The sequence below is a fragment of the Myotis nattereri genome, assembly GCF_964212035.1.
Source record: "Myotis nattereri genome assembly, chromosome: 8".
In the NCBI taxonomy this organism is placed as follows: domain Eukaryota; kingdom Metazoa; phylum Chordata; class Mammalia; order Chiroptera; family Vespertilionidae; genus Myotis; species Myotis nattereri.
The window spans coordinates 45,079,650-45,097,510 of NC_138083.1; the positions used below are offsets into that span (position 1 = coordinate 45,079,650).

General features: G+C 45.3%; 1 protein-coding gene across 2 annotated transcripts in view; it reads left to right on the plus strand.

The window, feature by feature from the left end:
- TNFRSF11A (TNF receptor superfamily member 11a) overlaps positions 1-17,861 on the plus strand; it is a gene marked incomplete at both ends in the record, with an annotated part of 50,178 nt that overhangs the window by 14,671 nt on the left and 17,646 nt on the right. For both annotated transcript variants that reach the window (XM_081097654.1, XM_081097655.1), the window contains 5 exons: positions 6,446-6,531; positions 7,702-7,823; positions 11,939-12,082; positions 15,803-15,896; positions 17,216-17,310. In XM_081097654.1, coding sequence (XP_080953780.1) covers positions 6,446-6,531; positions 7,702-7,823; positions 11,939-12,082; positions 15,803-15,896; positions 17,216-17,310 — 541 coding nt within the window. The remainder of the gene's footprint in view (positions 1-6,445; positions 6,532-7,701; positions 7,824-11,938; positions 12,083-15,802; positions 15,897-17,215; positions 17,311-17,861) is intronic.

The following is a 17,861-nucleotide window of genomic DNA, read 5'->3' on the forward strand; positions in this document are numbered from 1 at the left end:
GCAGCCCACCGGCCCTCACCGGTGGGGCCACCGGGCCAGGCTCCGTCCTCTCCCTTCATCAGCACTCGGGCACCACCCTCCGCCCCTCAACCCGTATTCTCCCGGCCCCTACCTCTGCTCCACTCAGTTCCCACATTCTGGCATGCCAGCCTTTACTGTAGTTAGCATTTCCTTTTTCTTTTTCGGTAGAAACCTGTCTTATCTGATTTCTGAACAACCAGTGACTCTGATGGTTTCCACTTCCAGGTACGAACTCTTAACCGAGAAGCACGATGGTGGGATGCTTCTTTTCCATTAACTGTGCCACGATCAGAAGTAGAAAGCTAGCGCAAATGGAGAAGGCCATCTGGAAGCCCTCGGGGGGAAAGGTGCTAAGAAAGGGGCAAAACCGAAAAGGCCCCCTAAACATCTTGAGCTGAAGGGTCAGCGTTTTGACTCATAACTGAAATGTTTGTGAGGGAGAAACTCAGACCTCTCTCTGGCCTGTCTGCTCGGCCAGCTCAGAATAGAGACATTCAAAGCAACAGACACGAAGTGACAGCTTTCTTTGTAGTTAGGGTAACTTAGCTATTTCAGTCTTATTTGCTGAGAACAAGCAGTTCAGAGAGAAAGTTTTCTGGTGTGGGACCATCAAAGGAGAGAAGCTATCCTGGGGCTCTGGGGACATGGTCACTAGAAATTTATTCATATTTTTTGGGGGGCAGGAGCAGTTTCAGTGGCGACTTTCATTGGGACATTCTGTTTCAAGGGCAGCAGGACTACTGAGGTGTTATTTCCAATTTAATAGTTTCTCTCTTAACGAAAACCACATCTTTCAGTTCTACTGTAGCGTTCAGAAATTTGATACCATCTTTGCTTACAGTATAGCCCAATTCTCAGCTGCAGTCACGGATGATATTTTACAAAATGAAATCTATGGAAAATCCCACATTTGCTCTCCCGGGTTGGCTTCATTTCCCCTAATTTGACCGAAGGGGCCACGCCTCTTTCTGCTTTGTACGTGTCAGCGAGGATTTTCAGTAGAGCAGAAAAGCAACTTTATCCCCATGATGACTTTCACCGCCATCAGATGGATGGGCAGCAGGAAAAAGAAATATTTCAGTCCACCTGCCCTGCAGAATCCTAAAAACAGACCCCGATTCTCTGTAGCTCCGTGTCAGGCTCCTTCTGTGCAGGGCTTTTCAAAATGAGGACCCCCCACCCCCTTGGCTCTGCATCAGGAAATAAATCCATGTCTCGTTATGAAGAGAATTTTTAAATATATTTTTATTGATTTTAGAGAGGAAGGGAGAGGGAGAGATGGAAACATCAATGATCAGAGAGAATCATTGATCAGCTGCCTCCTGCACGCCCCCTACTAGGAATTAAGCCTGCAACCCAGGCATGTGGCCTGACTGGGAATCAAACTGGGACCTCCTGGTTCCTAGGTCAATGCCCAACCACTGAGCCACGCCAGTCAGGCTATGAAGAGAGTTTTGATTGACAATCTATGAGCTTTCTCCTGCTTCCCAAAGTCTTGCACAGACTGTGGACATGCTTCTTCCATATTTGTCAGCTCAAAAATAAACACCAGCCTGTGTGCCCCCAAACAAGTAGACATAAAGCACAAACCCACAGAAAAGTGAGACAACAGGAGGCCAATACATTAAATGTATCGTCTTGCCACTCTAACACCTTCCTCTAAAAAAAAAAAAAAAAAAGACTTTCCGAGGAATTCCTATGGAAAGGGGTGTAAATGGTATTTGCTATACAGGTTCTAGTGTTTCTTATTAACTCAGGGTGGGTCTGTTAGAAAACAAGGGCTACTGGATGTAAACACCAGCCTGTGTGCCCCCAAACATTTTTGTAGTTTATTGATTCAGAACTGCATTCGGACCCTGTCAACCCATGGCTTTTATTTTTTTAGAAGACTTCTAAGTATCATAAATCACATGATATTCCCAGACACAAGCGCTGCAAACAGACCTGACCCCGCTGGCCTCCAAGGCAGCTGCGATACACAACAGTTCCCCCAATGGGTCCCCGATCACGTCTTCTTTCTACCTGCAGGAAGAGGCCCAAGCAGTGGTGACACTGGTTACCTGTGGGGAGGGCTGCCCGGGAGGGAGACTCCCCCAGAGCCTGTGGGAGCTTTTACATTGTGCATCATGTGACGCTATCCTTTCTTCAGCAAATAAAACATTCTAAAGTGGTTCTTCTTTATTTGCTTAATGAAAACAACTATGGTTCCAAAGCTCTATTGCTTTAGAAGGAAACAATTCACTCTTAAAGGTGCACTGGAAAAAAACCTAGATAACTAAAAGCTGGATGTCTCAACTCAGTTACCAAATGCCTTCTGTTGCTGCAGGAGCGGGTAGGTGGCTGACAGGATCCCACCATTTCCCGGGCAGCTGCAGACTGGTGCTGAACCCCTCTGTTCCCCCAGAGGTTACTTCCATGCCACTCAGGCAGGAGCATGCTTTTATCCATGACTGCCTTGCTGGGATTGCTGTCAGTTACTGGAGCCAGCGCCTCACAACCATTGGGAGCTTGGTCTTGGAGGATGGAGCCGGGTCCAAATTCTGAGCCATTGGAAGGGAAGGGCCCAAGGCCCAGCAGGGACTTGGGCAGCCTGGGGGCTCTCCCCGGCTGCTGGTGAGATGGTAGATACGAGCTAGAATTCCTTAGGGAGAACAAGGGGCCAGACTGGGAGGGGCTGAAGAGCATTCATTCATTCACATACAAAAATGCCTTTCGGGGGATACATGCGGCAGGCCTGCCAGGGAGACTGGCATGAATGAGACCCAAAACAGGCTTACGGGGAGCTGAGCCAAGCAGGTGGGACTAAGGGACTTGGAGTCTGGGAGTCAGGCAGCGGAGCCTGTCTGGGCTACAGCATCGAGAGACAAGTCCCTGGGGGACCCTCAAAAGCAAGACAGGCCAGGGGGTCTGACCTGGATTTCCTGGTCGTTACAAACAGCAAAGTGGAGAGTCTGTCCCAGGAGGTTCTGCACAGGATCTTGGTGAGCCCAGTAACCGAAGGGCTTTGCATGCTGGGCGAGGCCTGGGGAGCTGCTCCTCCTCTAACAGAGGGTTCCTCTAGAGCCGGGCTCTGCCGTGGGGGGACAGAATGCTGGAAGCAGATAGTCAGGACCCAGTAGGAGAGAGGACCACGAGGGCACAGCCTCCTGGATGTGCAGGCACCTTCAGAGGGTTTCCCGAATTCTCTTTATCCCCAAGTCGTACTCCCTTAAATATATCCATGTATGACGGTTGTTTTCTAAGTGGTATATTTATTGCCATTTTGAAAGCTGAAGGTGTACTGCAAAGTATAGAATGTCCCTGAAGAACAAAGTCAGGTTCTATTGCAGCTGCACCTTAGATTAGGTTACAGCGTGATTTTCTGCCTCCCACAGCCGATTTTCCCAGGAGCAAAATTGCTGCTGCTCCTTAAAAAAAGGAGCTCCTTAAAAGACCTGTAATCCTATAGGTCTGTCAAGCAGACCTGTCAGTTTGGGGGTAAGGAAAACGCTCTGGAATTCAATAGCAGCCATTGCACGACTGCTGCTGAGCTGTGCCCCCTTTTTTGTTGTTAATTCTCACCCAAGGATATTTTTTTGCATTGATTTCTAGAGAGAGTGGAAGGGAGGGAGACACAGAGACACACACATCGATGTGAGAGAGACACATCAATTGGTTATCTCCTGCACACGCCTCAATCAGAGTGGGGAATAGAGCATGTGCCCTTGACAAGAATTGAACCTGAGGACCCTTCAGTCCGTGGGCTGATGTTCTATCCACTGAGCCAAGCTGGCGAGGGCAAGCTGTACCTTTTACAGACTGAGTTTTACGGTATATGAATTATATCTCAAATTTAGAAACAGAAGACGTGTCTAGGTAAAGCCACAGTAAGCTTTGGAGACAGAAATGAATTCTAAGGAGTAATCTGTGAAATGCTGGTTAGGAACTAGGACCTCTGGTCACCTCTGGAATCAGTGACTTCCCCATTTTGCCGGGAGGTGAAAGCCTGGGTTAGATGGTGGAGGGGGGCGGGGAGGTTTGAGTGAATCACAGCCACACTCCTAGGCATGTAAGGAGATTGTCCACGTGCTCAGCAGGAACCAGGACCGGGAGCCCAGGACATGGCTAGCACCTGTGTTCCTCAGCAGCTGCTTCGGGGGTAGCCCTGTACCAAATTCCCCTAAAAAGAACCTTTCTGTGTATGTTACACAGAGTGTGCGCTTATCTTACAGAGGCTGTTGCAGCTCTCTTGTGGGTCAGACACCACTGATAACCTTTCTCGTCTGAAACAGAGCCCGACCACATCACTATCTCGTTTGCCTCTGTCATCATCGTTGCCGCAGGGTTCACATGCATCCTAGCTGACAAATGTGTGCCGACCTCCTTCCCCGCTACCACCGTGCCTCTGCTCACCGCCCTCCCGTGCGCATGCCTGACTGTGCTCGACGCAGAAGGGGCACGGCAGCCTACAGAGAAACAGGTCCCCAAAAGGCAAAGAGAAAAACCAGAAAGGAGTGGTGCTGTGATTTCTGGTTTGTTATTTTTCCTAGTTCCCACTGGGCTCCTGGTGCGGTCCTTGAGCCCCTGTCATGTGGTGAATCCGCGGGGAGCATCCAGTCCATGTTACCCAGTGTCCACAGGCGTGTTAGCCAGGCCTAGGCAGCAAGTCTGGATACAAGCTTTTTGGCACACATGGCTCCAGGAACACGTTTGACTTTCTCATCAACCTCAAAGTAACCATCCTGGACCCGTCCCTCCTGTAAGCCCTTTGCAGGGCCAGCGTGAGGTCAGAGAGGTGCCCCACCCGCTCACCCAGCCGGCCTGGGGTTTTCTGCTGCTCTCTCTATGGAAGTTCCTTCCATAACGGAGGTATTTTGAGGATGCGTGGCTCCTAAACTATGTTATTTCTATCCCTTCCATCCACGTGCAGAGGAAGTTCCCTGTGTCATTGTGCTCATCTCCCTCCCCCCACTCTGCTGATGTTCCCCACCCCACCCCACCCCACCCCATATGCCGTTTCAGACCTCAGCGCCTCTGTTTGAACTATTCATAATCTCTCAAGTCTCCCTTACCTCCGTCCCAACCGCCACCTGCCACTTCCTTTTCCCCATCTGGCCGACTATTCTTTATCCTGCAAGACTGAGCTCACCTGTCACGTGCCTTAGGACACCGGCCCCGGTCTTCAGGGACGTGGGGCCCATCGGCTTCCATCACAGCACACCCAGGGTGGAAGCTCCGGGAGGGCAAGGTGCGCAACTTCGGATCCCTGGGCCCCCCGAGGGGAACTTGACCCTGGTATGGCACCCTTTGGTGTCTCTTCAGCTGTTCAGTTTCACGGTTGATTTCCACATGACTGCCTGTCAGCGCGTGCTTTTTATCTGACACCAAGTAAGCTGAAAAGAGCTTTTCTGCGGCGCACTGATAAGGATCTCTGAGTGAACGTAAGGGACTCGGCTTTTTGGTTTGTTGTACTTACACGGGCAGATTTGGAAATTAAGCTTTGTACTAGAATCCAACGGAAAGGAAGCAGAGACCCAAAAAGCAGTTCACCGGGGTCCCTCAGCCAGCGGGCGGGCAGGCCTCCTCGCTCCCAGCCCACGGAGCTCCTGTCACAGCGTGGTGTCCCACTTTTTAATATTCTCTGCATGTTTAACATTTTGAAAGGTACGCAGGGTTAAACATCTTTTAGAAATCTAAATGTGTTTTGTAGTTTATCTAGGAATAATACAGAAAATATTGCTGTTATTTTTGGTGAAGAAAGTCAATTTTGTACAGTTTATTTCGACGTAAATAAAATGTGAATTTGTTTAAAAAAAAGAAAAAGAAATCAGAGGTAGCTTATCAGACCAAATTTGAGATCCCCTGGTGTAATATACAAGGGTGGGCAAGAGTAGGTTTACATTGTGAGCCCCTGAAACAGTTTATCTTGTATTATTAATTAATTGTTTTATTATTTCCCATGCGAACAACTGTAAGCCTGCCTCTGCCCCCCTGTACCTGCTAAGGAGCCTCCTTGTGTCCTCCTGCAGTGTATGATCAAAGTTGACTGAGCATGTCATCCATCATGTGACCCACAGACATGGGGCCAATTTCCTATGTGGCTTGTCTACAGCAGTTTTCAGACTTCTGCAGCCAGTTTGTCAGTTTTCCTTTAATTTCTCATATTGCCATGAGCATAACCAAAATATTTGTACATGTTTAAGTGGGTTTGCATACCAGGATCTGTTTGTTGTATATATTCTTAGGGGGAAATGGGCTGGAATAGGAAGTGGCTGTTTGGGGGAGGGAGGTGTTAATAATATTACACAGAGCAGTCTCAGGACGGCTTATGGTGTTTCTTATGCTTTTCCAACATGTAATTTGATGATTCCTTTTTTTGTTTGTTTGTTTGCTTTATTCAGAAAGAACTTGTGCATAACCTCTGCCTGGTGTCATTTTCTTTCAGGTGACTTTTCAGATCACCCCTCCGTGTGCCAGCGAGAGGCACTATGAGCATTTTGGACGGTGCTGTAACAAATGTGAGCCAGGTCTGTACTTCTGAGCCACCTTTCATCCCCCTCAGGAGTAAAAGGGCTTTTTTTTTTTTTTTTTTTTAATTTAAGGAATGATTTCTATCTGCCAGATGAAAAAGAAATTGGATGGACTTTTTATGGTAATGGCAGGTGGTAATGTCTGTCACTCTGAAGACAAAAACCTTTCTTTCAGAAGATAAAATCACTTAAAAATGAAAAGCAATTTCATAAGCTGGTACTTTATTCATGTTGGAATGCTATTTTCCAAAATACTATTTCTTGAGAAAAAAGAAGGCCTCTAAAAGCATGTTTTAGCACTTTGTGATTCAAACTCTCAAGATAAGAAATTCACCTCTTATTGAAAAATACTATCACATTAAAAAATTGGGGGTAGGGGGAGCCATACTGGAATTGTTGCTGCTGAAATTGCCTAAACCCTGTTATACCTTCTCCCCACACATATACCTGCTGAGGAGCAGAAGGTGGGCTGGTGACAACGACTTTCCCAAACTTGTTCTGCCAGAATGTGGCCACACATTTCTGTAGCCCCAATGAACTCCCAAGTCCACAGGGTCCTCATTCACTCATTGCTCTGGGGAGGAGAGCGCATCTTTGAGGAACGGGTGGTTAACAAGACCCTCAAGCATGTCAAACTCATGGCCGGGGCCTGTCCATGAGTTTGATATTCTTGCGTAGATATTTTGGCTACAAATATTTCTTGGATGTGCAGAACGAAGATCCAGCATGTGTGGGGTGTGTGTGTGTGTGTGTGTGTGTGTCTCCGGATTGACAGTAGGGGACATTCTGAAGACAGGAGGTGAGGGATGAAATGAAACCCCTCATGCTTAGCCCCCAGGGAATCCCTCAAGTTCTACAGGCCCCCGTTTGAAAACCCTTGTTCTTTACCTTACTCAGCCGAGGTTCGGCGTGGAAAGGGTGATCTTTCCCATGGAAGAACTAAAAGACCCCTGTGACCACGGCCCAGCAGCCCAGAGAGGCTATTTCAGCCAGCTGGGAGCCTGCGGAGCATCACTGGGAGATGTGGCTCTGTCTCCTGTATCACACTGTCTCTTGGGGACTTCCTGGGACCCTGGTCATGTAAATGGTCCAGTAAATTGGTGCATTTTTGTGTGTGTTTTTGGGGGGATATTTTTGATTAGTGCATTTTCCCCCTTCTAATTTAAGGGACGTACATGTCTGCCAAGTGCACTACTACCTCGGAAAGTGTGTGTCTGCCCTGCGGCAGGGATGAATACCTGGACAGCTGGAATGAAGAAGACAAGTGCTTGCTGCATAAAGTTTGCGATACAGGTGAGTCAGTCACGCCAGCGGGAAGTGGGGATAATGATATTTTCCGGTTCAGCGGTGCTGTCTTTGGGGGACGGAGGGAGGAGTTCTGACCACAGCAGGATGGGCTTCAGCTCCCAGCAGCGCCTTGTTAAAATTCTTCTCCGAGAGCTTTTGTTCTAGACTATGTTTGTGTTGCAGTTTAATCATGGAACACATCTTAGAGTTGACAGAATATTTCCCCAGTTATTTCCATGTGTGTTGTGTTATTTAATCCTCACAAAAACCCCTGTGAGGTAACCACGATGATCCCATTTTAAAGATAAAGAAAACTGAGACGGATAGAGGTTAAATGACTTCAGGGTTATCCAGTGCAAAGCAGGACTCCCAGTCAGGTCGTCGGACTCTCGAGTCCTTTTCCTAAACGATAAATGTCCTATTAACTCGACAGTTTGATCTCTTTATCAGTCTGCTGTGGTTTTTTTGCCTCAAATTTTTAAAAATTATAGTTTATTTTCAGGAATCGGGATCAAAATATGCCTCTTAAGTCTCAGCCTACAGGTTCCTTTCCTTCTTCCTTTTTCCTTTCCCATTCGGTTTATCTGGGAGAAACCTGTTGTCGGTCCTGTGGTTCCCACAGCCTGGTTGCTGCTGGTTGCACCCCTTGGTACTGTTTAGCCTATTCTTCCATCTCCTACATTTCTTGTAAAGCGGTTGTGAGATCTAGAAGGCTGCTCAGATTCTGATTTGTTTTTTTGTTTTTGGCAAAACTCCTTCGTAGTTGGTAAAATGTAGTTATGTCAGGAACCATGTAACAGCTGCTTTTCTCTCTGTATGTGATATTAGAAGCTATTGACAATCATGACCTAGATCCATTTTCATTAGGCAATGATCCAGTTCTATCATTCCTTCATTTCTTAGCTGGGATGCTTTGTAAAGGGAAATTCCCCCCATCGGTGATTCATTACCCTGAAGTACACTATGTACAGGAAAGGTGGAATGAATGCTGTAGCTTTGTTTACCACTTTTCAAAACAGTGACTCGACCATCCAGCTTTCTCCAAAGGATTTGTATGAATATTATGAACTCATGAATTTAGACATCTTCGAGGTGTTTCGGTCTACTGCAGTTATTAGTTTTCCTGGTGCTCAGATTGTCCCACCTCCAGGTGGCCCCACCTTTGGTACAACCCCAGGTGTCTTTTTTTTTTTTTTTTTTTTTTTTATTGATTTCAGAGAGGAAGGAAGAGGGAGAGAGAGATAGAAACATCCATGATAAGAGAGAATCATGGATCAGCTGTCTCCTGCAAGTCCCCCACTGGGGACTGAGCCCACAACCTGGGTATGTGCCCTTGACCGGAATCGAACCTGGGACCTTTCAGTTCGAAGGCTGACGCTCCATCCACTGAGCCAAACCAGCTAGGGCAAACCCAGGTGTCTTGAAGAGCTCCCTTGCTTCCTGGCTCACATTGGATATTTCCTGCCCTGCATTTGGAACCAGCCATTTCTCCAGGAATTCCTGATCACTTTCTGCAGAACATCTTCTTTAGAGATCTTGACCTGGGTGCTATGGAGGCTCATTGGTTCTGGATTGACTCTTATGTGTAGGTTTTTCTCTTTCCCAGTGGAAAGAACCAGGAAATAAATATTTTTTAAACCATAATTTTCCTAATGGTTAAAGACGGCTGGCAGGTTTTGTTTGGAGAAGATAACATGGAAACTCCACTGAGCAGAAGCATCTGATCAAGTCTCTTTTCTTTCCCACGACTTAGTAATGACCTTGACTCATTGCTGTCTCTTGGAAATAAAGAATCATTCTGTCTACGGCCAAAATTGATTAAAGTGCAAAGCCTGGTTCATTAAGATATTCAAGGATATGCCAGGCTTACATTCACTTGCATTTGAGTGCGATACTGGAATTAGAATTTTCAAGGACGCGACAGTGTCTGTGTGTGTTCCAGGCATCATGTGCATATTTATACACACTGGCCTTGGTGCCACTGAGCTGGCCTGGACCTCAGAGAGTGGGTCTGGAGGCAATGGAGATTTCTCCAGGTTCTTCATGGTTGGGCCTAGGAATGGGGATAAGAAATGTGTCTCTCCCCTCCCCCTGTTTCTGGCTGCCACTTAGTTAAGGCTGTTTTTTTCCCCCATGGAACTCTGTTCTAGTTAGTTCAGGCTGTTATAGCAGAAATCCACAGACTGAGTGGCTTAAACAACAAAAATTTACATCTTCCAGTTCTGGACACTGGAAGCCTGGGATCAGGGTGCCAGTATGGCTGGGTTCTTGGTGAGGGTCCTCTTCCTGGTTTCAAGATAGCAGCGTTCTTGTTGTGCCCTCACATGGCTGAGAGCAGAGAGAGGAAGCAAGCTCTCTGTTGTCTTTCTTACTGAGGGCACCAATCCCATTCTTGAGGGCTCCACCCTCATGACCTAATCACCTTCCGAAGGCCCCACCTCCTAATACCATCATCAAGGGTTAAGAGTTCAATATAGGAATTTTGAGGGGACACAAACATCAGTCCATAACAAACTCCAAGAAGTATTCAGGACTATTCGGTACAAGGTCTGTTTGGACAATCTGGGTGAGATGTGTCCCACAGGGTAGAAGGGCTGTTTTAAGTAATGTGCTGTGTCATGTTTTTGATTCTCACTGCTCGGCGCAATTATGTTCTATACAATCACCACAAACACTGAACTAGCAAATACTGAACTGCTTTTCCCAGGAGAAATACAGGTTCCCGTGAGCCTCTGGTCACAGCGTTTTTGTCAACTGGTCAACATATAACCTTGTTTTATGTGTGTTTGTGTTTAAGAACACTTTATGTAATAAATACTTTGACTCACTAACATTAGACTCACAACCAAGAGTGCTGTAACTCATTCCTGAACCAAGTTTTTCTAACACACATTTTCTCCATAAGACACATCGCAACCTCCTCTGGCTTAGAAGCACTAGACAGTGCCTAAGCACTGCATTTGGAGGCCATTTTGAACAGTGACATCAGCCCTAACTGGTTTGGCTCAGTGGATAGAGCGTTGGCCTGCAGACTCAAGGGTCCCAGGTTCGATTCCAGTCAAGGGCATGTACCTTGGTTGCTGGCACATCCCCAGTGGGGAGTGTGCAGGAGGCGGCTGATTGATGTTTCTCTCTCATCGATGTTTCTAACTCTCTATCCCTCTCCCTTCCTCTCTGTAAAAAATCAATAAAATATATTTTTTAAAAAACAAAACAAAACAAAAAAACAGTGACATTTCCAACAAAAAACACAAAAAGGCTAAAAAATAGGACTCTAAAAAGACCACTAAAAGAACACGTTTCCAGGATGAGAGCTGAAACATTAAGGCAGAATGTGTTACTTTATTCACCCTCACCTGGCAGGTCCCCAGGGGTTGAAATTTCCCCCTACTCTGCGAAAGTGCCGGGAGTGCTGATTGGGGGGCTAAGATGACATTTTAGCCAGAAGGTGAAACTGCAGACCTGAATCAGTGGCTAATGAGGACCAACTGTGTGTGAGCAGTCGCCTCTCTCACACAAAGACTGGACAGGCCCAGGAGATTGGGGTAACAGGAGGGCAGTCTGCTGTGAGGTGTGAGGAAAGACAAACGTATTATTGTGGGAGAGACGAATTTCCAAGTATGTCTTCACGTCCCACCTCTCTACTCATCCACTTAGCTAATCACACAGTGACCCCAGTCTGTGGCCCTGCCAGATCTCAGGAGGAACCCCTGATCTCCAGGAACCCCATTCTTTTAGGTCCTATCTGGCATTGGTGTTAAGGCTATTTATCACATTTGAATTTACTAAAAATCGGGAGATTATGAAGTCTATTTTGCATTAGTAATCAGTGATCATAAACTTCCAGCCCTTAATCTTCCTACTAACATGAAAATTGACTTTTCAAAAGCCCTTCGACTCTTAATTATTGAGAGTGAAACCCCCCTGGGATGTTTCAGTGCCAGCACAGGAAGCTGAGGGGACTCCAGTGCTCCTGAGAGCCAGCGACCTGAATGCGTCCATGTCTGGGAGGAGGCCGGGCACTGCAGTGGGGGAATTGGGTGGGGTGGGGGCTGGCATGGGGTGCACCCCCATGCATGCATCCTCGAACTGCCTCGCCGCCCTGTCTCTCTCGCCCGCAGGCAAGGCCCTGGTGGCGGTGGAGCCCGGCAACCGGACAGCCCCGCGGCGCTGCGCCTGCACGGCCGGCTACCACTGGAGCGAGGACTGTGACTGCTGCCGCCGCAACGCCGAGTGCGCGCCCGGCTTAGGCGCCCGGCACCCGGGTACGGGGTTGCTTCCCGCGTCATCCGCTCTCACCGTCTTGCAGTCACCTGGAGGCCAAAGCCGGTGCTGAGGCGGCTTCCCTGCGTCATTCACGCTCCGGGGAGCCAGGTGGCGCTGGAGGAGCTTGAGGGTCCCCTGAGAACGGAGCCCCAGGTTTGGTTCTAACAAGGACGCGTGAGCGCCTGGCCCACATGCTGGTCTCCAGGCTCCTCCATCTGCGGAGCTTTATGCTCCCCACTTAGGACGGGACCCGGTAATGCAGGGGACCTCCAACTGTTTAAAAAGAACAGATTTGTGCATCCGCTTAGCAGAATTTTGAAAAAATCATGCACCCTGTAGCATATTTTTAACTTGACAGCTCAAAATTTTTATTACGAATTAAGAGTTGCTAAGGATTCAGTTTCCAGGGAAAGATAGCAATAGTAACACCTCCTAAATTTTTCAATGGAGTATCAACACCGTAATCTATTTTAAAATGCGCTCATTGCCTCACCTGTGGGAAAGATACAGTTATTCCCCCCTCCTTTGATTTGTATTCATTTCACCTTCCCTGCAGAATGCTATCCTGATGTATTTTTGTGCTTAGAGGGTTTTTGCTAATCACCTTTCATACTCTTTCATATCCAAAATTATGCACCTATTTGAAATCTTAAATTTGAAAAAATTTCTTGTGACTCCAGGTTCTAGGGGTTAAAAACACTTATTCTGGACCAAATTGTTACTGCAGGTATTACACAATAGGTCAAGGGTGAATATATTATATTTTGCTATATTAAAGTCTTTACAAACTAAAGAACAAATGGAGTTTTTTTCCAATTAGTTCATATCTTCTGGGCTGAATACAACTTATTGCTAAAATGCAACAGAATTCAAGCTCAATCCTGTTTCCACTAAGTGCTGAGAAACTTGTTCGCATAAATAGCTAAACAGCTAAGAAAGGACTCCCGTGACAGGAGTGTCCTCAACTCTATCAGCACTTTCTGAGTGACATGTCCTAGATCACACAGTGACGTGACATCAACGTGGTGTTTAACGATTGCTCAGTTAAGAACTCAACTGTGTCCTTCAGTTTTGTTGAAAGTAAATAAGTAGAAATAATCTTTTTGACTCAGAAAAGTGTTTCTTAGCGTCACTTACATCCTGACTTCTAGGAAGTATACCAAACCAGTTTCTTTAAGACGTAACAACTTACTAGTATTTATACCTGTTAATCTTTCCCTTGGAGGCATTTTTTTTAAAACCCAGAATACTTGGACAGGGTTAAGAGAATGAAATTATTATTCATTTCAATTTATAATGAGGAAAGTGTTCGTCAGAGAATCTAACTGGTACAGTCAATCCTGCGTATCTAATATATCAAGTAAACCAGACAAGCTTTCTCTTAAAAAAGTCTGACTTGCTTTTTTTAAAAATAAATTTATTTTTCAATTACAGTTGACATACGATATTACATTAGTTTCAGGTGTACAACAGTGACCAGACATTTATATAACTTACAAAGTGATCATTCCCAAGTTGACTTGATTTTCCAATTTTTAAAATGAGTCTCCCTGTGACAGCCGGCTCCCTTCTGAATTCTGATTCTCAGATAGACAAGGCCCAGAGCCTTTCTGCAAGTCTGTCACCTGCATAAAAAAAGGTGCTGTCCCCTTCTCTGCTTCATTCTTGACCGATGTTCTCTCCGCCTTGCCCCTGTGGGAATGGGTCCTTCTTTGGCAATAGATGGAGGACACAGGGGATGACATGAGTGAATGAAAATTTCCCTCCTGCCCTACTTGCATTGTACAGTTGGCCCTTGAACAACACAGGTCTGAACTGCACAGGTCCGCTTATATGCAGATTTTTAAAACTTACAGTATTGATAAATACAGTACAGTGTTTATGATTTTTATTTTCTTCAGAACATTTTATTTTTTCTAGCTTATTATAAGAATACAGTATATAATACATATAACCTACAAAATACATGTAAATTGTTTATGTTATCAGTAAAGCTTCTAGTCAACAGTAGGCTGTTCATAGTTAAGTTTTGGGGGAGTCAAAAGTTATATGTAGATTTTTGACTGCACAGGAGGGTCAAAACCCCTAAATTCCACATTGTTCAAGGGCCCATGGTATTTGAATTGAGAACAAGCCCACCTGGTCCCAGTTACCCTGTTTCTATGGTCACACTTTTGTCCTTAGATAGGGAGAGACAATACTGAGAGGCTCTGAATGCAGGGGCTCTGCCATCACCAGTATTTCCACTTGGTGCTCCGTTTGGCATCTCAGAGGTTTGGCACCATCCCAGGATTTGGAGTGGGGAAGAGTGTGCCTTCTTTTGCACAGTGGGAGCAGTGTGATTAGGAAAAGGAAAGGGACAGGGAACCTGCAGGATGCCCCCTGGCAGGTCAGTTACAAGGAACAGATCTGGAAGCCCAGTCAGTGTAGGGAAATCAATGAACTTTGAGCTCTGTAGCCCCTTAAGAAGTCTTTGTTTTTAAGAGTTGCTCTTCTAGAGCGTGTTTATCTTTTTAAAAGCTGTTTGAATTTATGTGAGTTGACTAGATGTTAACTGTGCTTTTGTTAATATCATTTTAAGGCAAATCAAATAGATTAAGTGGGGGAGGTATCTTACTTATTGAGGCAGTTGCAGAAATCAAGAAGATACTTCCCACTTGACCCTGAAAAAAGAACATGTAATTTCTTATTTTAGTGTTTCATTCATGAAAGCAATCACAGAAGCGCTACTAATTTCAAGAGTAATTTGTGGTTTTGGTGCAAGTCAGTTGCGTGATCATGATACCCCACATGGTAGTCAATGTTCTTGATTGGAATTCCCAAAGGTCTACACATGTCAGCAGCGAATAGACATAGAAAATCTGAGACATTTCCTATTCTAATAATATGGTTTGCAAGGAATATGAGAGTGCTGAAGAAAGCTTGCTAAGCAGGATCAATTCCTGCTTTCAGTGCTGTGGCTTAAGGCAGGGGTCCAAAATCCATCCTACCAATTGTGTTTGTGTAAATAGTCTTATTGGAACACAGCCACATCCTACATCCCCCCCTTTTTTTTTTTAAAACATATTGCCTATGACTGCTTTCATGCTACAAGTATTTGCAGCAGAGACTAGAAGGCCTGCAAAAGATATTTACCATAAGGTCTTTTATAGAAAAAGTTTGTTACCAGCCCTTGGTTTAATAGAAAGAGACCTGTAGGAGTTTTTTGTTTGTTTTTTTTTTTTAAGAAAACTGTTGTCACTCCCATGCTTGAACTGGTGAGATTAAGCTGTACAGAGAGGTCAGGTCAAGAAGTTGTCCTTAAAAGTCGTAAGAGGACTGACACTCTCTGTGGATCAAGGTTAATGTAAGTCCAAAGGCTGAAAGGGGAGATCAGGCAGGTGCGTGGTTAAAGCAGTGGACAGTAGACTCCCCGGCTAGGAAACAGTATTAGTGGCCAGGACAGTGGTTCTGAACAGCAAAGGGTCAGGACCTAACTCAGATACTGGCATTAGTAGCCTGACACTGAGCCAATTACCCTCCTGAACATAATAACCCTGAACCTACTGCTGGGATGGAAGGCCCTCTAGAGCCTGTGGGGGCTGAAGCAGTGAGCCACAGGCAGCGAGGGCAGGGAGGGGTGGGGAGGTGAGAGGCAGAGGGACCACCATCCTGGCCGATATCTAAGTGTCCTTGTTTGGCTTTTGTTTGTTCTGTTTGTCCTTTTGTTTTTTTGACAGTGCAGCTCAACAAAGACACGGTGTGCGAGCCCTGCCTTGTAGGCTATTTCTCCGATGCCTTTTCTTCCACAGAAAAATGCAAACCCTGGACCAAGTAAGTGACAACGAAGGAACCCAGCCAGTGTGTTGATTTTAAGTAACTCAACCTCCACGGTCTCATTTGGGTTGGACACAGACTGCTTGAGTTTTGTGAGGCTTCCTCTTGAAGCCACATTCAAAATGGGAAAAGCCTGTCAGTTCAGTGTGGGCAAAATAAACCCATCCAACCAGCCTTCAACCTGGTGTGACAGACACGCCTTACTTTCTAGATTCAGTTTGGCTCAATCTTTGACTTAGAGTTTCAGCCTCCTTTTTCCCTTTCCTAACCTCACGTAGTTGAAAATGATTGATGACACTTGTTATCATTCACTCATGCCCCTCACCCCCCCCACACACACTTCTCCTAACACCACTGCTTTATTGTCCAGAGATGTGTGTATGTGCATAAAGAAGCCTCCTGTTTACATAAATGTTCGCATACTGTAAACACCATGTTTTTTTTTTTTCACATACTATATCTTGAAGGAAGCTCATTCCATATTAGTTCACTTAGATCTTCATGGCTTTTTATAGATACCTAATATTTCATCATAGAGGTGTGCCGTGATTGAGTTAATAAGTTTCCTAGTGATAGTCATTTAGGTTGTTTCCAGTCTTGTGCAGTAATTAATCATTTTGAATGAATCATCTCATATATACTATTTCACACTTATGTTAGTGTATCTATAGTGGAGCCTGGGTCCTTTCATTACATAATGATTCTTTCAGTTCCCAATATATGAATTCTCATTAAATATTGATTTCCTAATCCACTTATCCAAGTTTTATGTTGACAAGGTTTTCTGTCTTTTCAACTTTTAAAGAGCATTCATCAAAAGTTTATCAGTGCCCAGCCAGTGTGGCTCAGTGGTTGAGCATCAATCCACATACCAAGAGGTTACTGGTTTGATTCCTGGTCAGGCATATACCCAGTTTTTAGGCTTGATCCTCAGAAGGGACTATGCAGGAGGCAGCCAATTGATGTTTCTCTCTCATCGACATTTTTCTCTCTCTCTCCCTCTCCCTCTCTCTCTAAAATCAATAAGGACATTTTTTTTAAAGTTTATCCCCTGGAGCATTTGGAAGCATTGGAATCTTCTATACTGAAGACACCAATCTACTGTCTTTTGGGCCATACTCTTAGAAAACACTGGCAGTATTTACTTTTGTTCATTCATTTGTCCACTTGGATGATGTGTGGATAGGCAATGGGGATCCAAATGTCCAGAAAGATGGGTTCCTCTCCTGAAGAAGCTAGCAGTCTAGTGGATTAGAGCCTTTTGTTTCTTTTCTTGAAAAATAAGAATATAAAATGGAAGCACTTAACTCCCACAGCTGTACCAATCTTGGACAGATGGAAGCACGTCATGGGACCGATAAGTCAGACGCGGTCTGTAGCTATTCTCTGCTGTCTACAGAACTACCCACTGGTATGTTTATTGTTTTACTTTTTATTAAATTTATTGGGGTGACACTGGTTAACAAAATTACACAGGTTTCAGGTGCACAATTCCACAACACACCATCCGTACAATGTATTACTGTGTGTCCACTATCCCAAGTCAAGTATCCTTCCATCACCATTTATCCCCCTATACCCTCTTCTACCCCCACTCCTCCATGCTATGCTTAAAAACAGCAGGTTGATTGGTAGATGTGTCTCGGTCTAGTCAGCTCTTATAGATTCCCCCAGGTTACCTTCCATATCCGGAGGGCTCATCTCTCCCTTTCTATCTCATCCCATCCACAGTTAGGTTAATATTTCATTTTTGTCAGTATTTTGATTCTAGATATGTTGTTTATGTGATAATATTTTACTCTGGAATAGAGAACTAATAATGTATTTATATGTGTAAAAACAAGGAAAGAAAAGAAAACTGAGCTGCAAACATAAATTAAAATGCCCAAATATAGTAGGCTGGTGGTGGTCACAGTACGAGTGTCTATGGGAGATTTTGGTCACCAACCAGAGTTAGCAACT